Raw genomic sequence first — 16,819 nt, forward strand, 5'->3', positions numbered from 1 at the left:
TAGCTTGAACTCCTTTGAAGCAGCAGTACCCCAAACTGCATGACGCTAATGGTCAGACTACATGACAAAGTAAATTAGCTTCCCAGCAATTCCAAATGGATTTTTTCAGCGGTAACCATGGGGGAAAACCTTGTGATACCTTCCACACAGTGTAAGTGTATCTCCTCAGGGCCAGAGAAAGTGGAGGGCAAGGTGCTCCTTAGTCCGTCTCCAGCCATGAAGGAAGCAGCTGCCTGGGTTCCACTGTTGCTTTAACCCCCTTTGGGCTTCTCCTGCTGACTGGGTGACTGTCTCAGATTCCCATTCATGAAGCAGGAATTTCATTATCGGGGGCAGGACAACAGGCCACCAGAGAAAGAATAATAATTTTTAAAAAAGCTGTCTCCTAGTTCAGTGGTCAAGAGCAGCAAGTGAAGGACCGATTGTGTGCTACTTTTCACAAATGATACTATTGTGCAGGGGAAATATAATTCCACATTTGTACAGAGCCCACCACAGACCAGACCTCATGCCTCTCGCACACATATATGCACACGCACACACTCACACTCACAATTAGCTGGGAGGTTTTGCTGAGCCAAAATTTCAACATTCCTTGGAGCAACAAAAATGCAGAATGGCTAGCCCATATAGCCGGTGTCTGTAAAGGGATTGAGCACTGAGAGGATTTGGAGGGTGTTCCAGCATTTTTCAGATTCTCTTGCAGTGTGGATCTGACCACAGGCCTGGCTGCTATCACTCACACTGCCTGGCTGATCGCTCTATCTGCACAAGTGATATTACACCATCATAAACAGTGATCATCATCTGGTTCTCAAGCTGTTGCGGTATGGGGGAGGAGGAGGGAGGGGTGAAGCAATGCATTCAATAACATCTTGGTTATGGCATTCAAATTCACATTCCCATGCTGCATAGATATGTAGCTTGTTTTCCTCTTCAGCTTGCACCCCATAACCCTGGCGTACTCTCACAGCTGTAGCTCTGCCTTTCACTTCTGCCTATCTCCGTCAACCCCATTCTGTCACCTCTTCTTTCACTACTCGTCTAACTCATCAATTCCCCTTCACTCATCATCCCGATCCCCATCTCCCCAGCCAGTCAAACTTAAATCCTGTTTGACCTTTCCTTCACCTTCCTCCCCCAAAGACACACCAACCACCACCTCCCTCTCTGCTTTGGTCTCCCTCTTGGGTTTATGAGGCCGATTTTGGCTTCCAATGTTATTGACATGATGCAGTTTGATACATGGTACAGATTACCGTAGAATTAATCAATATTACATTGGCTGTCTGTGGGAAGACCTTAACCATAACTGAGTCAAATGAGACATTTTTGTTGGATTAGGCACAAGTATGTATGGATAAGTATTTGTTGTTGTTGTTGTTGTTGTTGTTGTTGTTGTTGTTGTTGTTGTTGTTGTTGTTGTTGTTGTTGTGGTTGTGGTCACAATGATGGTAAGAATTAAAATTCTGCCACAAACATTGGCTTTGGTAGCAAGGTTTCACCTCAACTGTTTTTTTTGGGGGGGGTTTTTTTTGTGCAAACTGTGATGCGTTTAATTTAAAAAGCTGAATGGGAACATGTTTTTTTTTTTTTAATTTAAAAAAAAATCCTGCAAAATAAATAAATAAATAAATAAATAACATTTTAACTTGCTTTTATGTTCAGGAAGCCTATTTTTTCTCTTCTCATATTATAAAGTCTACAAAGTCTATAAAGACTGTATAAACCTCCGCAAGCTCAAATGGCAACAACTCAACTCTAAAATGCAAATTATGGCAATCTAAGGGAGAAGTGTATTCTTCAAAGAAACTTTTTTTTTTTTTTTTGTCATCTTTGCCATCTTCAGGATAAAGCACGCTTTGCTGTGATGCTTTTGCACTGCAGTTTGAGTTTCTGTAGGTGGCGCTCTTTTCTTTGTCTGTTCAGCCATGGAGGCTATCTACCCTGCTCTTCTTCTGTTTATTGCAAACAAAACAGAAACACTTCCTGTGTACTGGAGGATTTTTCCAGAGAAGAACTACCAGAACCAAAGAGTGTTTAGAGCAGCAAATGCAAAACCTTTTATAAACTGCAAAATGTTTACTTTAAGTGCTTGGTTATTCAAAAGAGAACTGGACCATAGCTTCCCGATTTTAAAGATACTGAGTCATGATCTTCAGGTAAAGTTACTACTACTTGCTTGTTTGTTTTTTGCTTGTACACTCCTAAATACCTTCATTTCTAATAAAAGTGTAATGTCAGCAAATAAAATTCACAAATATTGCTCAGGCACTTCTCAGAGAGTCAGCTTCCTCCTTCTCCTGGCTCTTATGCAATATGACACAGTTTCATCCATCCAGCCAGACCGGGCTGCTGCTGTACAAAGAATGCTTGAGAGAGAGAGAGAGAGAGAGAGAGGGAGAGAGAGAGAGAGTGTGTGTGTGCGTGCGCTTGTCGTGTTGTGAATTCTTCAGGACGTGGAGCTGATTTTTAATGGATATAAAGTCTGCCTCAGTTTGCATCTCTCTCCAGAGACCATGTGGTTTTGGGGAGGAAATGGAAGCTTTGGAGTTGGCCGCCCAGAAGAGGAGGAGAGGAGAGGAGAGGAGAGGAGAGGAGAGGAGAGGAGAGGAGACGATAAGAAAGAAGAGAGGAGAGGAGAGGAGAGGAGAGGAGAGGAGAGGAGAGGAGAGGAGAAGAAATAAGACAAAAAAACAAAAATGAGAGTAAAAGTAGAGGAAAGAGAAGAAGGAAAGGAAAGGAAAGGAAAGGAAAGGAAAGGAAAGGAAAGGAAAGGAAAGGAAAAAGAAAAGAAGAAAGGAAAGGAGGAAAAGTTAACTGGCAGAACCCCATTAAGCTGCAGACTCAGGCAGACGTGAGTGCAGAGGAAAGAATTTCCAAATCTGGCACCTCGCTTCATCCATCTCGCCTCAAGACACCAGGTGCATACATACATACACTCTCTCATCGAATCATTCCTCTCTCTGCCTCTCTCTAACACACACACTCAAAAACCATTTGAATCGCTTTTTACTGCCCAGCACTAGAGTTGTAAGCTCACACCCTCCCATTTACACACTTGCACATTTGACTCACTCTATTACCGTGGTTCTCAAAGTTGGATCTCAAAGTTCTTAAAGTTGGTGGCCCCTGAGGCACCCTTGGGTGGCTTAAGGGGCTCTTAGGGGTTCTTGAGGGGGTTTCAGAGGGTCCCGAGCAAAACAAGCAGTAGATCAGCTTCACTATAATTGAATTCACGAGAAATGATCCCAATTAGAGGATGTGCAAGCCAGTGTGGACCGTTGTTCCCACATGGCTCACTGTGAATAAATCTGATCACAATGAGGCTGTACAGTGGGAGGCTGTTTGGACGTTTGTGAATGTTTGAAAGCCTCTGTTCAGTCATAGTCCAGTCACTACAACACAGCTGGCACATAAACTGCAGCCTACACAGACACAGCTTGGGATGTTTTTTTTTTTTTTCTTTGACCAAACTCCAGCTTTTTTTTTTTTTTCATGTAAAGAGGTTTCAATTATTGCATGCGCCCCAGATATGAACATATGGAAAGAATTTATTTATACAGGTTGTCAAAAGTGCTGGTGGTCTTTCCTTGGGTGGTGTTATGTAACTTTGGGGGTCCAGCCCAGTTCTCAAGGTCAAGCCGTTCTGGTTAATGACTGAACACAGGGGAAACGCTGTGCAGAAGTCTGAGAGTGGTTTTAATTGTCTCCAAACTAACGTGATAACACGAGGCAGCTTGGAGTGGCGCGCGGCCCCTCTCTCCACACTTGGACGGCTCATCTTGTTGTGTCTCTCTGCTAAAGGTAGGAATGAGCGGAGGAGGTTGTTAGGGGGTTAGCTATCGCCCTGCTGGCAACTGGTTACCACAACAGATTGGAGTTAATAGCGGATTTTAGTTCTGCAAACATTTCTCAGAGGCAGAGCTCGCTTTGCAGGCAGAAACAATCTCACTGGTTGAGTTAAGCTTCAGGGCCCGTGTTAGCTAACCGGCAAACTTGAAAGGAAGAGATGGAATAAATAAAGTGATAAAATGTATAAATTAAACATGAATAACATACCAGGAGCAGCAGGGACTTCTTTTTTCATGGATTTGTGACCATTCATAGTCTTGAAACATCAGCAGGCTAGCTAGGTCGCTGACCGAAAGTGATCCACTGTGATGCTTCGAGGCAACTTGTGGCCACTTCCAGTGCAATGTCTGGCAAAGGATCTGTGAGCCTTCCAGGCCCGTCAGTTTTGTATGAAAAAGCACATGCCACTCTTGCCTCTTTGCCTCCTCTCACGTACAAAAATTAATCATAGTTTACTATGGCAAGAAAACAACTTTTTGGCAGAAAGTAAAACTGTAGTTATTACAAAAATAAATAAATAAATAAATTTAAGCCCTGTCGCCTAAAAATTACATTCTCATACTAAACTGCATTCTCAATTACATTTTGAGGGGAACATATTTTTGTCGTGGATTAGATAGATGAGAGATAGATAGATAGATACTTTATTCATCCCGAAGGAAATTCACAGTTTTCAGCAGTATCCACAGAGTACAAGATTAAATAAATAAAAAATTAAGAATAAAAAATGACACTCGAAATCTAAAGATCTAAGTACCCAATGTGCAAAAAACCAAAAAAACAGTTTGCATCGATGTATACAATGCGCATAGATGTGGGCAATGTGCAAATTTACAGTATAAACAGATGATAAATGGCAGCAAGCAATATATACACTATAAACAAGGAATATATAAAAAATAGAAATATGTTAGAATTATGTTAGTTTGTAGTGTATTACAAGAGCATTTGTTTCAAAGAGGCACTTGGAGGCAGGTAGGGTGGCAAGCGGGTCCAACAACCTACAATCAACCAGGCCACCCAAGTTTTAGTCCAGTGAAAAAGCAAGAGTTTGTTTGTTTTGTTTGTTTTCTGCAAACATTACAATACATTACCATAACCAAGTGGCTTTTGTACCTAAACCTAACCGTTCGTTAACCTTAACCAAGTGGTTTTCGGTAGCTAAAGTAAAGGGGTAATAAATGAAAAATGCCCCCTAACATGATACACAAGATATGTTGATTAAAAAAGTGTTTGGGATACCTCAGAAACAAGCATAATCCACAACAAAGTACCTTAATAATTACTTTTACCTCTAAACATAATTGAGAGTGCAGTTAATTTGTATGGGAATGTAAATTTAGGGGACACGACTGAAAAAAAAAAAAACAAGATGAATTCTCTCCCTTTTTCATTTGGCCGCGGTCAAATTATGTAGCCAGAAAAACTGTGGTTCTTTGGTCCACCCACGATGGTTTAATTCAGCCAATGAGATTATTTCTGTCTCCACAGCAGCTTTGTCTCTGAGAAATGTTTGTATAACTAAAACTCCAATCTGCAACTATTTATACTTTTTCCATGATAGTTGGTCAGTAGTGTTTTTGACTAGATCCTTGTTCAGGTAGAAGTTTCCAGAGTACAAAAAACACTTTACTTCACGGGAAGTGAGACCAGCTTTGCTCTACCATTAAAAAAAAAAAAAAATCCACTCTATGAATTCCTCTGCCTAAGAAAAATCTATAATCTTGGCAAAGAGAAGCCAAGGGTTAGGAAAATATGCACATTATTAATGTAAAAGTGGAGGGAGACGTTTGCTCTGTGTTTGATAGCGTTAGCAGCGAGCGGCTCAGCAGGTTCCAACAAGAAGTTTGCAGACAGGAGATTCACATTAAATAAGGAAACATCTGCATTCCACGCAGCCACTCTTACAACACACTGGAGCTGAATGAACATCAAAGCATGGGAGATACCAGTAAACGCTGCTCTGAAACCTATGATTTATTAGAGCTGCTTCCCTGGGCTGTTCAACTGCCCCACATGAGCGAGGAGGGTGGGGAGGCAGACAGGAGTTCATTCATTCAGCCCACTGCCCACACATCATTTCAGGGGAATTAAAAATATCTTTCAGGGTTTCTGAGGTGTGCATAATAAACACCCCTTATGTTCAGAAAGCCTCCATCATACATGACAAATATTGTTTTATGAAGAAAAATACTGATATTTTACAGACGCCAATATTCTGATGTTTTCTGTATTAAAGATGCCTATTTTGGTGTTCACTGGCTTTAGATTTAAACATTTTTGTGCCAAACAGTTGGAAAAGAATATATCGTGGCTGGATGGACAAACCTCCACACCTGCATTTAACATGAGACAGTAAAAGTCTGATAATAATGATAATAACTGTAATTATCACTGAAATGTGATCAAAATGTCGCGTTAGAATGACCGCAGGTGAAGATCTTCCCATAAACAAGCAAGGCAATCCCATAACAAATAATCAATCACACTGGATCTTACCCATCATATCAGAGGTGCAGGACACTGACTGGCTGATGTTCCATTTTTAACACAAGGCCAGTGTCAGCCTACTACAGGGCTATTCAATTACAAATTCAGTTGGGCCAGATTTTTAACCGAGACCTTAAGCTGGGCCAGACATTTTCCAGACATTTAAAACGGCGGTTTTCATCGTCAATTTTTCGTTTAAGGGTTGAAAAAGACATACTTTTGAGCCGCTAGCATCAGTAACTTTCAAAACAACGCGCTGCAGTGTGAGTTGGTTGTGTGTTACTAGGCAACGTGGAGTGTTGCATTCACTTTCTGAACTACTGCAGGGATTTCGAGTTCATTCTCGTGAATGTTTTTCTCTGCTTTTTTGGTTGAACCACGAGCTGGGCCACTCGGGAATTGCTTCTGGGCCGCATGTGGCCCGCGGGCCGCCAATTGAATAGGCCTGGCCTACTATATCTACAAACCAATGTGTCAGTCTAACCATGAAACCGTATCCATCACCTTCATCTTCAGCTCACCTTGTACAGTACCACAGTACTCGGGCTGGTCAGCGGCAGTGTTATGCTCCGCTTCCGGGGCTGGAGCAGATCCGGACATGGCCGAGCGTCGATGTCGGACCAGTCGGTGTTTAAGTCCAGAAAATGACTGAGATGGGTCATTCTCACTGACCGGCTGGATAAACAAGCTCTCCTTCCCTATTTGGACAAGGCCGGTCTGTGAAGAGAACAGAGAGATAAAATAGGATGGAATATTATGATCCCTACGGGGAAACTGGGTTATTGCAGCAGCAACAGTAATGACAGGCTACAATAGAGAAAAATAGAATACAAGTAGTGAATGGAGAATATTTAAATGTAGCACAACCAGCAATTACAGCACTCTGCGTTTTATAGGTTTGGTTTGTTTGGAATGAACAGAAGAGGAGGTAGTTAGCATGAGCGGTGATGGCCACCATGGCTGAACAAACAAAGAAATAGAGCCACCGACATAAACTCAAACTCCATTAACAGGAAACCCAAGGAAAAAAGGTCACAGTACTGGACACACTATCTGATTGACAGGTCATCTGTCGAAGTGCGGTGCAAAAAGCCCATTACTTTGGCCTTTTCGACCCACAAGGAACCAATACAGTTCTGGTTGAACCTAATAACAGCTTGAAATTGTTCCATTTAGGAGTCTTGAAACCAAGGTGCTAACTAGGGAACCAGCATCACAGTTCTTTCCTCAGGTCCAATTATGTTTTGGTTCCAGTTAGGATCCAACTCTGCGGGTTCCAAACCACTTTATTTTTGGCAGAAATGCTTAGAACGGTGTCTGTGAATTAGAACGGAGCCAGTTCCAATTAGAGAAGACCTACAAGAGTAAGAATGTATTATCTACAGTGAAAGACAATGGAGACATTAATGACATTAAATGCTTTCAATTTATACCTCTCCTGATTTTCAGGGGAAAAAATTGAAGGGGGTACTAGAAAAACGTTAATTGTACCTCAGAATTGTTTAAGAGTTGGCGAAGTCTGGGTTTGTGAGAAACCATAACCAAATTATGTCCCAGTTAGTGGCCACACTGCAAAAACGCAAAATCTTACCAAGATTATTTGTCTTATTTCAAGTCAAAAATGTCTTATTTCTAGTCAAAATATCTCATTACACTTGAAATAAGACATGATCACCTCAGAAGTAAATTGTTTTTAGACAATTTTCACTTGTTTCAAGTGAAAATTCACTTGAAACAAGTGAAAATTTGCTTGTTTCATTGGCAAAATTTGCCAGTGGAAAAAGTGAAAATTCACTTGAAATAAGTGAAAATTAGCTAGAAACAAGAAACAAATTTTACCAATGAAACAAGCAAATTTTCACTTGTTTCAAGCAAATTTTCACTTGAAACAAGAGACAATTGTCTAAAAACAAGTTACTTCTGAGGTGATCATGTCTTATTTTAAGTGTAATGAGATATTTTGACTAGTAATAAGACATTTTTGACTTGAAATAAGACAAATAATCTTGGTAAGATTTTGAGTTTTTGCAGTGCAATGAGCCGGCCACACCTCTGTCGCATTGGTTCGACTCCAAACTGGTGAAAATGTAGACCAGTTTGCTAGTTAGCACCTTGGTTCCAAGAATCCCAAAATAGTTCAAGAACCAGAACTGTTTTGCTCGAAAAGAAGCAAGCGCTCGGCACCGAAGACAGACAAAATCACACAAAACAAGACTCTTGAACATCACCACTGTAAGTAGAAGTATTCCCCATTCACAGCAGAATACAGAAGAATGAAAAGTATGAGATCCACAGTATGAATGACAGCAGGGTGTGCAAAATAACTGCAGTAGTGCATACCAAAACAAAAGAATTAATAAAAAATAGGAGCAGCACAGGAGCAGAAGCATTCAAGCGACACCATAGTTCAAGATGGAACATTTCACCAATTACTATTCTGTAAACGCACCACAACACACCTACCCTCTGCATAAGCACCAGAGAATAAAGAGGTGTGTGTCTATGTGTGTGTGTGTGCATGCACTCATGTTCATGCTTCGACACATGCACAGAGACACGCTGACACACTCCATACACGAATCATGCAGATGTGAGGGGAGAGCCGCTATAACATTTGGTCAGGATTCATGGCTATGTTGTAAAGGTACATCTGGCAGGCCTGTGAAAATCGGTTCACAGGACATTAACAAGCCATCCCTACTATTATCGGGGATCATATACTGTTCCTATGGAAACCTCCAACCACCTCATGTTGGAGGATGAAGCCTGTTTTCACTCAGAATGACCTGAGGTTATGAAAACACCCGAAAGAAGCAGCAGCCACTTGACACTCGCTCCCAGAAAATCATTTATAGGAAATATTTTCGGGTGTGCAGGTATATTGAGCGACAACGGGCAGAGCAGCAGATAGATTAGAGAGACTCAGACTGATATTGAGCGAGGATGACTGCCACGGGCTGCTCACTTAGACGCAGCACTTATGTGGGAAGAAATCACTCTGAGCAGAAAGGTTTCTGGAGATGAGAAAATCCAGCCTGATTTTCCGTTTAATGACACTGAAACTGGTATGAAATAAGTTTGATGGCTCCCACAGGGTCATGAACTTCACCCGACCACATGAACAACTGTTGGTTTGGATACCGTTCAGCGCTGATTGATAGATGCAACTTGAAGCCATTTCATGAAAGCCATTGTCACAAAAAAAATGATGCATTTTACATTTCTGTTTGACTGACAGGCAATGTCTGGGAAGTGCAGTGTGTGAAGTGTGAAGCAACCAAAGCTAGAGGCAAAATCAAAGGTATTACTACTTCAAAGGACCACGCCAGTGATTTTGCATGTTTAGCGTAATAGCCACAAAATGTATAAACTTCATGTTTCTGCTAATCTTTTCCCAAAGCAAGCAGTCATATTTTGGAACTCCTACCTTTTATCCAACGACTGGTTTCCATTCATTCCACTATGATATGAAAATGACTTCAAACTTTCTTCACACCAGTATTCATCACTGTAATAAAGTCCTCCACATTAGTTTTCCTAAAAGCAGCAGCACTGTTGTGTTTTGATGACTTGAAATAGTTTCCCCATCAGAAAATAGTCCCTGAGGAAACGCTTGCTTTACACCTTCACACAGCCAATTATCAGCTCTGTGGTTTATGAGTGTCGGCGACTTTGTCAGCCGCAGAAGCAGAACGTTATAAGGTGGCTGTTTCAACCCCCCAAAAAATCTAATTTGAAAATCACTGGAATGATCTTTTAAGTAAGCATGTTGCTACGTGTTTAAAGCGCATGCAAAAATGCACATTTGAAAATGGAGGGACTTGGATTATATGTTTTGAAATCTTTGCAAAATGGGTAACTGCGATGTAAAATGCAGGTAACAAATGGGCCAAACATTCAAAATCACAGCAATGGTCCTCTAAATAGCAAAAAAGTCATAATACACTGCAAAAACTCAAAATCTTACCAAGATTATTTGTCTTATTTCAAGTCAAAAATGTCTTATTCCTAGTCAAAATATCTCATCACACTTAAAATAAGACATGATCACCTCAGAAGTAACTTGTTTTTAGACAATTGTCTCTTGTTTCAAGTGAAAATTTGCTTGTTTCATTGGCAAAATTTGTTTCTTGTTTCTAGCTAATTTTCACTTATTTCAAGTGAATTTTCACTTTTTCCACTGGCAAATTTTGCCAATGAAACAAGCAAATGTTCACTTTTTTCAAGTGAATTTTCACTTGAAACAAGAGACAATTGTCTAAAAACAATTTACTTCTGAGGTGATCGTGTCTTATTTTAAGTGTAATGAGATATTTTGACTAGAAATAAGACATTTTTGACTTGAAATAAGACAAATAATCTTTGCGTTTTTGCAGTGTATGGAAAAGCAAATGAGGCCAGTCTGCGACAGGTGTGACCAAGGGGTTGAAGCAGGGATGAAAATAAGATGTTCTTTGACAAGGAAAAGGTAGTAAAGACAGCCACTGTAGCTGAAAGAGCAGCAGCAGCACGGTGAGGCATTTCCACGAATTGGGGCGCTCTTGTATGCGGAGGATGAGGGAAGTCTATAATGTCACAGTCAAATCGTGCAAATATCCTGAAAACTAGCTGGATAAGCGTCCGGAGAAGCCGAGGTCGTACCATACTGCGCTCTCTCAGGTACATCAGTTTCTTTTCTACCTTTTCCATCTCCAAAAGTACATATGAGAGGCTTTGAACAATAAACAGAGACAAGACACAACACAATGCATGAGCAGCTGCCACAGAGCATCCACTGTGAACCGGGCTGCTCTAAATAATGTGTGGTATGCCGTAAAATAGAGCAGCAGCTAAAGTCTGTTCCAGCGTTTCTGCAGGCATCCAGCTCCCAGCTGAGCCCCGAGGCCAACAAATGCTGTTACACAGCATAATGTGGACTAGAGGATGGATTAAAGTATTTCTACAGCTCCACAAACATGGAGACATGATACTATTCATAGGCATTAGCCGTGGTACAGCGGAAAGGTATATCACAACCATGCAAAGAAAGATGATAGCAGGGAGGTGGAATTGGTTTTTAAAATCCATCCATCCTTGGCTAGAAGAGTTGAATTTCTAGCCTTGTGTGGTTTGCATTCACATATCACTATTCACATATCTCCCTCAGTTCCACTACCACTCTCATGGCTGCACGCTGCACACAAGTTATACTTCTCATAATGGTTTTTCATAATCCATGCATATAAGAAGCCTTTACTGTAACATCCATGCATCCAGTTATTGCTTTTATTTTATGTATCATTTGGTGGTTACATGCTTGTTTTACGTTAAAATGTTGTTTTTTCTCTGCTGGGCTCTGTTACTTATTGGTGCTGAGGATGAATAAAGTTTCGTCTTAGCTTATGTTTTAGTCTGGGATCAAGCCACGCTTCAAATGTCGCTGCGCTGCAGAGATGGAATTCTGACAAACATGGAGACGTGATGCTATTCATAGGCCTGCTATGGTGGAGAGAGCCGTATAACTCAATGCATAACTAAAATATGAAAGGTGAGATCTGAAGCTAAACCACCTATCTGAAGTAGTGCCACTGATAACCACTGATTGATTGATTAACTGATTGCTTGATTACCTAGAGGAGGTTTATTTAGTATACTGTCACGTGGTATGTGGGCCATTATTCATGGTGACACCTGTCTGTCTGTCTGTAGGCACACTCCTGTGATACACACTAACTCATGAACAATGCATGAAACTTCTTCTGAGTAGAATTTGGAGCTGCATAAATTTGCATATTAATAAGGAAAACCTGATTTCATTGAAACTACTACAACTCCTTAACGCTTTAGGATGCACTTGACACTAATACCTCCTATGTTTTATATCAAGACAAATGCGTTGACAGAGAATTACTCGCTAATTAGTGCATAAATTAACTTAATTAATTACATCATTAGCATACCATGTCATGTTTAATATATCATGGTGATTATGGTGGAACAATTAGGCAGCTCAAGCGCCTCTTGTTAGTCTTGTTTGAGTTTGGAATCAGGCCAAGCTTCAAACTTTGCTGCTACAATGTCACTGTCTCAATAAGCTCCATATATGTGACATAAAACCCATTTATTAAGGCTATACTATCATACTACCATAAAATATTGTTGATGATATTTGGATTGATTTATTTAATGTTTACTTTTCTCTTCATCTGTCACCTCACTTCAGTGATTACATAACTTTCCTGAACTCTACTACATTTTCATTACTGCGCTCAGTTACGGATGTCTTGTAACTACTCATTTTTATTGGCGGTTATTTTCATAACCCAGCTGAGGGGTGGCGGGGTTTCAACCTCTCCCACACAATTTTTCTTTTTTTCATGTTAATATTTTTTTTATATTTTAACTGGGCAAATAATAAACAAACAATAAAAAGCCATGCTGGATGTGCAAATACAATCCAGTTCTTCCACAGTGCTCCTATGCTGGCTACCCTACTGGCACATATAGGAAAGCCTTACACACACACACACACACACACACACACACACACACACACCTAACGTCAGCGGGCTTTTGTTTGACCTGAACCCAAGCCAAAAACAACCCAGTAATTTAACAACATAAATAAAGCTGTCTGGAGGTGCCACTGTGCGACACTGAGAAATTAACAGTATGTGTGCTGACCCGGCCTGGCTGACATGTAGGGTTAAGCTGCAGAGGCTGTGACAGGATAGTGCTGCGTGTAGCCCGGATCAGTGTCACCCAGGCCAGTCATACTACATTGTGGCAAAGAGTGTTTCTGTATGAGGGGGACTGGCTTTGACCTGCTCGAGGTGTCACTCAGCGTGACCTAGTTAGCTCCCATGAGGGGATATAACATTAAAAAACCTCATGACTTTTTGACCATTGCAAATATCATCCAGCACCTGTTTAGAACAGAAAAAACAGATGTATTTACCTTAAAATCAAAGACATGACAAGAATTTTTTTATCATGCCACCACTTCATTCTGAGTTTGGAGGCATCTGGGGTGATTATATTTGGCATGCTTCAGTGGCATGTGTGTATGTGTGAGTCCATATCCTGGACTATTAGCTGTCATGCTGTCAGTGAGCTGACTGATTGGCTTTTTCTGACTGGTTCCAACTCAACAGGGGAAACTGGAGTGAACTGGGAAAACTCGGAATGAATAGAACAGCAGATTCACTTGCTAGGACACCCAATCTGCTCCCATTAGACTCCATAGACACCACTGTGGGAGGATTTGCCAGCTGTTACTAACTTGGTATTCAGTTCACTACAACTGTCTACACTTATATGTGGGAAGACAATGGTAATGCGATTCGAAAAGTCATTCAAACACACTCTCTAATTGGGATTGTTTCTAGTGAGTTGTGACTTGTAATGAAATTAAACTGTTCCTCATTTTGCTGGAGACCACCTATGCACCCCCTTTTGACGAAGACAGAGACAATTAAAGGATCATACCAGTGATTTGAATGTCTGGCCCATTTGGTACAATTAACCCACATTTAACATTGCAACAAACCATTTTGCAAACCATGTGGGTGTACTAAAAATTTACAAAAAAGAAACATGTAATCAAAATCCCGTGATTTTCAAATTTGAATTTTTGGTGGAAACACCCACCTTATAATGTTCTGCTCCTGTGCCTTACAAAGAATTCAACCTTTATAAACCATACAACTGATAACTAACTGGTTGAGTGAAGCGTTTCCCTGGGGACTGTTCTCTGGTGGAGAGACAGTTTCATTGCTGCTGCTTTTTGGAACACTAATGAGGACTTTATTATAGTTATGGAATACTGGTGTGAAGAAAGTTTGAAGTCTCTGAAAGTTCATTTTCATATCGCAGTGGAGTGAATGGAAACCAGCGGCTGGAGCAAAAGTGATATCAGAGTTCTAAAAAACAACTGCTTGCTTTGGTAAAAAGATTAGCAAAAATAGGACGTGTATACATTTTGTATATATAATGCTAAACATGCAAAATCACTGGTATGGTCCTTTAAATAGGTCTCATCAATGGCCAATATTATTTCAGTTAATCAATCTGAACCAACCACATGTTCTGTCAAAGTGTCCTTGAGCATGGCACTGAGTAACTTACCTGTGTAGTCACTGTAGATTGCTGTGGAGCGATCTACAGTGGTTAGGATAAGAAAAGGATAAGAAAAATAGGGTAGCAACTTATAGTGGTTATAGATGCCATATTTCAACTGAATGACCTGAGGCAAGCATCCACCCTGCTGATGTGCCCCTGAGCAAGACAATGAACTCCTACCTGTGCACTCACTGCACACTGCTCTGGGAAAGAGCTTTAGCAAAATATCTTTACTAATGTGGACCTTTTTTGGCGCCTGTAGGGGATTTCACCCCCCCTGCACGGGGAGGTCAGAGGTCATCTGCAGAGCAGCAGCCCTTGAGCTGGCAGGGATTCAGTGTCTTGTTCAAAGACACTTCAGAGGGGCAGGTGCTCACTAACATGGGAGGGAGAACCCTGATCATCCTGTTGAAGGAAGGTCTGGAACCAATAGGCCAGCCTGCTGCCTTAAAATGTCATCTGTATAGCCTGCAAAGCAATGAAAACCCTGACGGCTATGAATTCCACAAGCTTTAAAAAAGAAAGAAAGAAAGAAAGAAAGAAAGAAAGAAAGAAAGAAAGAAAGAAAGAAAGAAAGGGGGAAACTGTGCAAGGATGGAACATTTACCAAGCCTCCGCAGGTGCTAAGTGATGCCAGAGAGTCGGTGTGATTGACAATCCATCCCGAGTAAAAGCAGAGTCGGTCCTTGGAGATGCGGGACACTTTTGCGCTCTGGTCCTTTTGCCTCTCCTCCACCACGAAATCCCCCGAGAGAAACGTGCTGTCCCTTCTCAGATTTAAGTACAAGTTCTTTCCAAAGGCAGGCAGTGACAGGACTAAGTTATCCGGGTCAGGGTCACCTCCCCCCGGGGCGTCCAGGGAGCGCTGGCCGCGGCGCCGCAGGGCACGCCGGGTCTGGTCTGGGGACAGGTGCGCCTCCTGTCCGGACAGCAGCCTGGGAACCACTTCATCTGTCTCCAGCTCAGACTGGGCTGTGGGAAGGGACAGTTTACATCAAAACCAGCCACGGTGAGCAAAAATAGCCCCATGACTTCGTGAACCGCCTGAACTGTCTCTCCTAATGCTGCGTGACTGACTTAAGCCACAGAACCTTCAGAGCTGAGCTTGTGGTTTTTATCATCTGCAGCCAACACTAATTAGATAGAGTGTGCAAGTCATTAGTCCATTGATTACTCATTATAGTTATTGCCGCAGCGCAACTTTGCAAAGAATCCCATATGTGGGAGTTATAGCCCAGTACATTGAGTGCTTGAAATACATTCCCTTTCTTTGACTCGGGACGGGAATGACTTTGGTTAAACCACAGCTGTGAGAAACAGACGTACAAAGCATATAACCCATGCGTAAAGGCTATTCCAACTCAGTACTCACCAGTCAATCCGATGCAGAGAAGGGAGAGCAGCAGGACAAGCTGGATAACATGGCTGTCATGCATGATAAAGCCAAGCACAGTATAATATCTGAAAGGGATGGATGGGAATATTATGAGGGGATGGAAGCGCTTTGCAAAGCACTGAGCGGACTGCGCAACTTTTCCTAAAGTTGGAGAAGTTGCTGTAATTCAGACTGGAGTGAATTTGTAGCTCTGGATACGCCCACTGCAGCCCGGTCCTGCCCCTAACGACACCCGATTGACCCACAGACATATAGATTAACAAATGCCTGCCTCGCCATTGGCCGCTGGAGCTGTCCGTCACTGTCTGGGGTGAAACCCTACACGTGGTTTAAAGTGGAGGAAAAAAGTGCAGGGAATTGGCTTTTAAGCTTTGTGTGTGCGTGTATGCGTGTGTGTGTGTGTGTGTGTGTGTGTGTGTGTGTGTGTGTGTGTGTGTGTGTGTGTGTGTGTGTGTGTGTGTGTGTCTTAGATGATTAATTTATTCTTCACGCTCAAATGTTTTAGAGCATATAAATTAACCTTGCTTATACTTATTGTTGAGTACCACAGACTCACTATAAAATCCTGTAAGAACATTATAGTAATATTATAGTGATAGAGTAGATGAAAGGCCACTATAAACAAACTATTAAGTAGCACAAATACCCTGTACAAGACCTTACAAGAATATTATAGGAATATCATAGCAATAGGAGATGAAATAATGCAGTAAATCACGCCCTAAGTTTACTACTGAGTACCACAGGTATACTATAAGATCCTGTGGGAATATTATAGAATATTGCAGTGATTTTTGGTCAGGAACTAATTCAAAATTAATCGACTGATTTCCGCCTGAGAACTGTGCTGTCTGGATTCTTTGTCCTGGATGGATGACTGTAGAAAATGCACATGGAGAACACAAAATACAAATTACACATGGACGTTAGCCTTGGCTTAACTAATGGCCTGTGTTAAAGGCTCCCAGCAGCTTCTAA

The 16,819-nt window shown here is 41.4% G+C and overlaps 1 protein-coding gene across 2 annotated transcripts in view; it reads right to left on the reverse strand.

The window, feature by feature from the left end:
• The window catches only part of adamts17 (ADAM metallopeptidase with thrombospondin type 1 motif, 17), a 143,072-nt gene extending 127,095 nt beyond the window's left edge, over positions 1–15,977 (reverse strand). For both annotated transcript variants that reach the window (XM_030076458.1, XM_030076467.1), the window contains exons 1-3: positions 15,818–15,977; positions 15,053–15,417; positions 6,867–7,062 (exon numbers count right to left, since the gene is read on the reverse strand). In XM_030076458.1, the coding sequence (XP_029932318.1) occupies positions 6,867–7,062; positions 15,053–15,417; positions 15,818–15,881 (625 nt within the window). In that variant the 5' untranslated portion in view covers positions 15,882–15,977. The remainder of the gene's footprint in view (positions 1–6,866; positions 7,063–15,052; positions 15,418–15,817) is intronic.
• Positions 15,978–16,819: the final 842 nt, after the last annotated feature.

The sequence above is a fragment of the Myripristis murdjan genome, chromosome 3 (assembly GCF_902150065.1).
Source record: "Myripristis murdjan chromosome 3, fMyrMur1.1, whole genome shotgun sequence".
In the NCBI taxonomy this organism is placed as follows: Eukaryota; Metazoa; Chordata; class Actinopteri; order Holocentriformes; family Holocentridae; genus Myripristis; species Myripristis murdjan.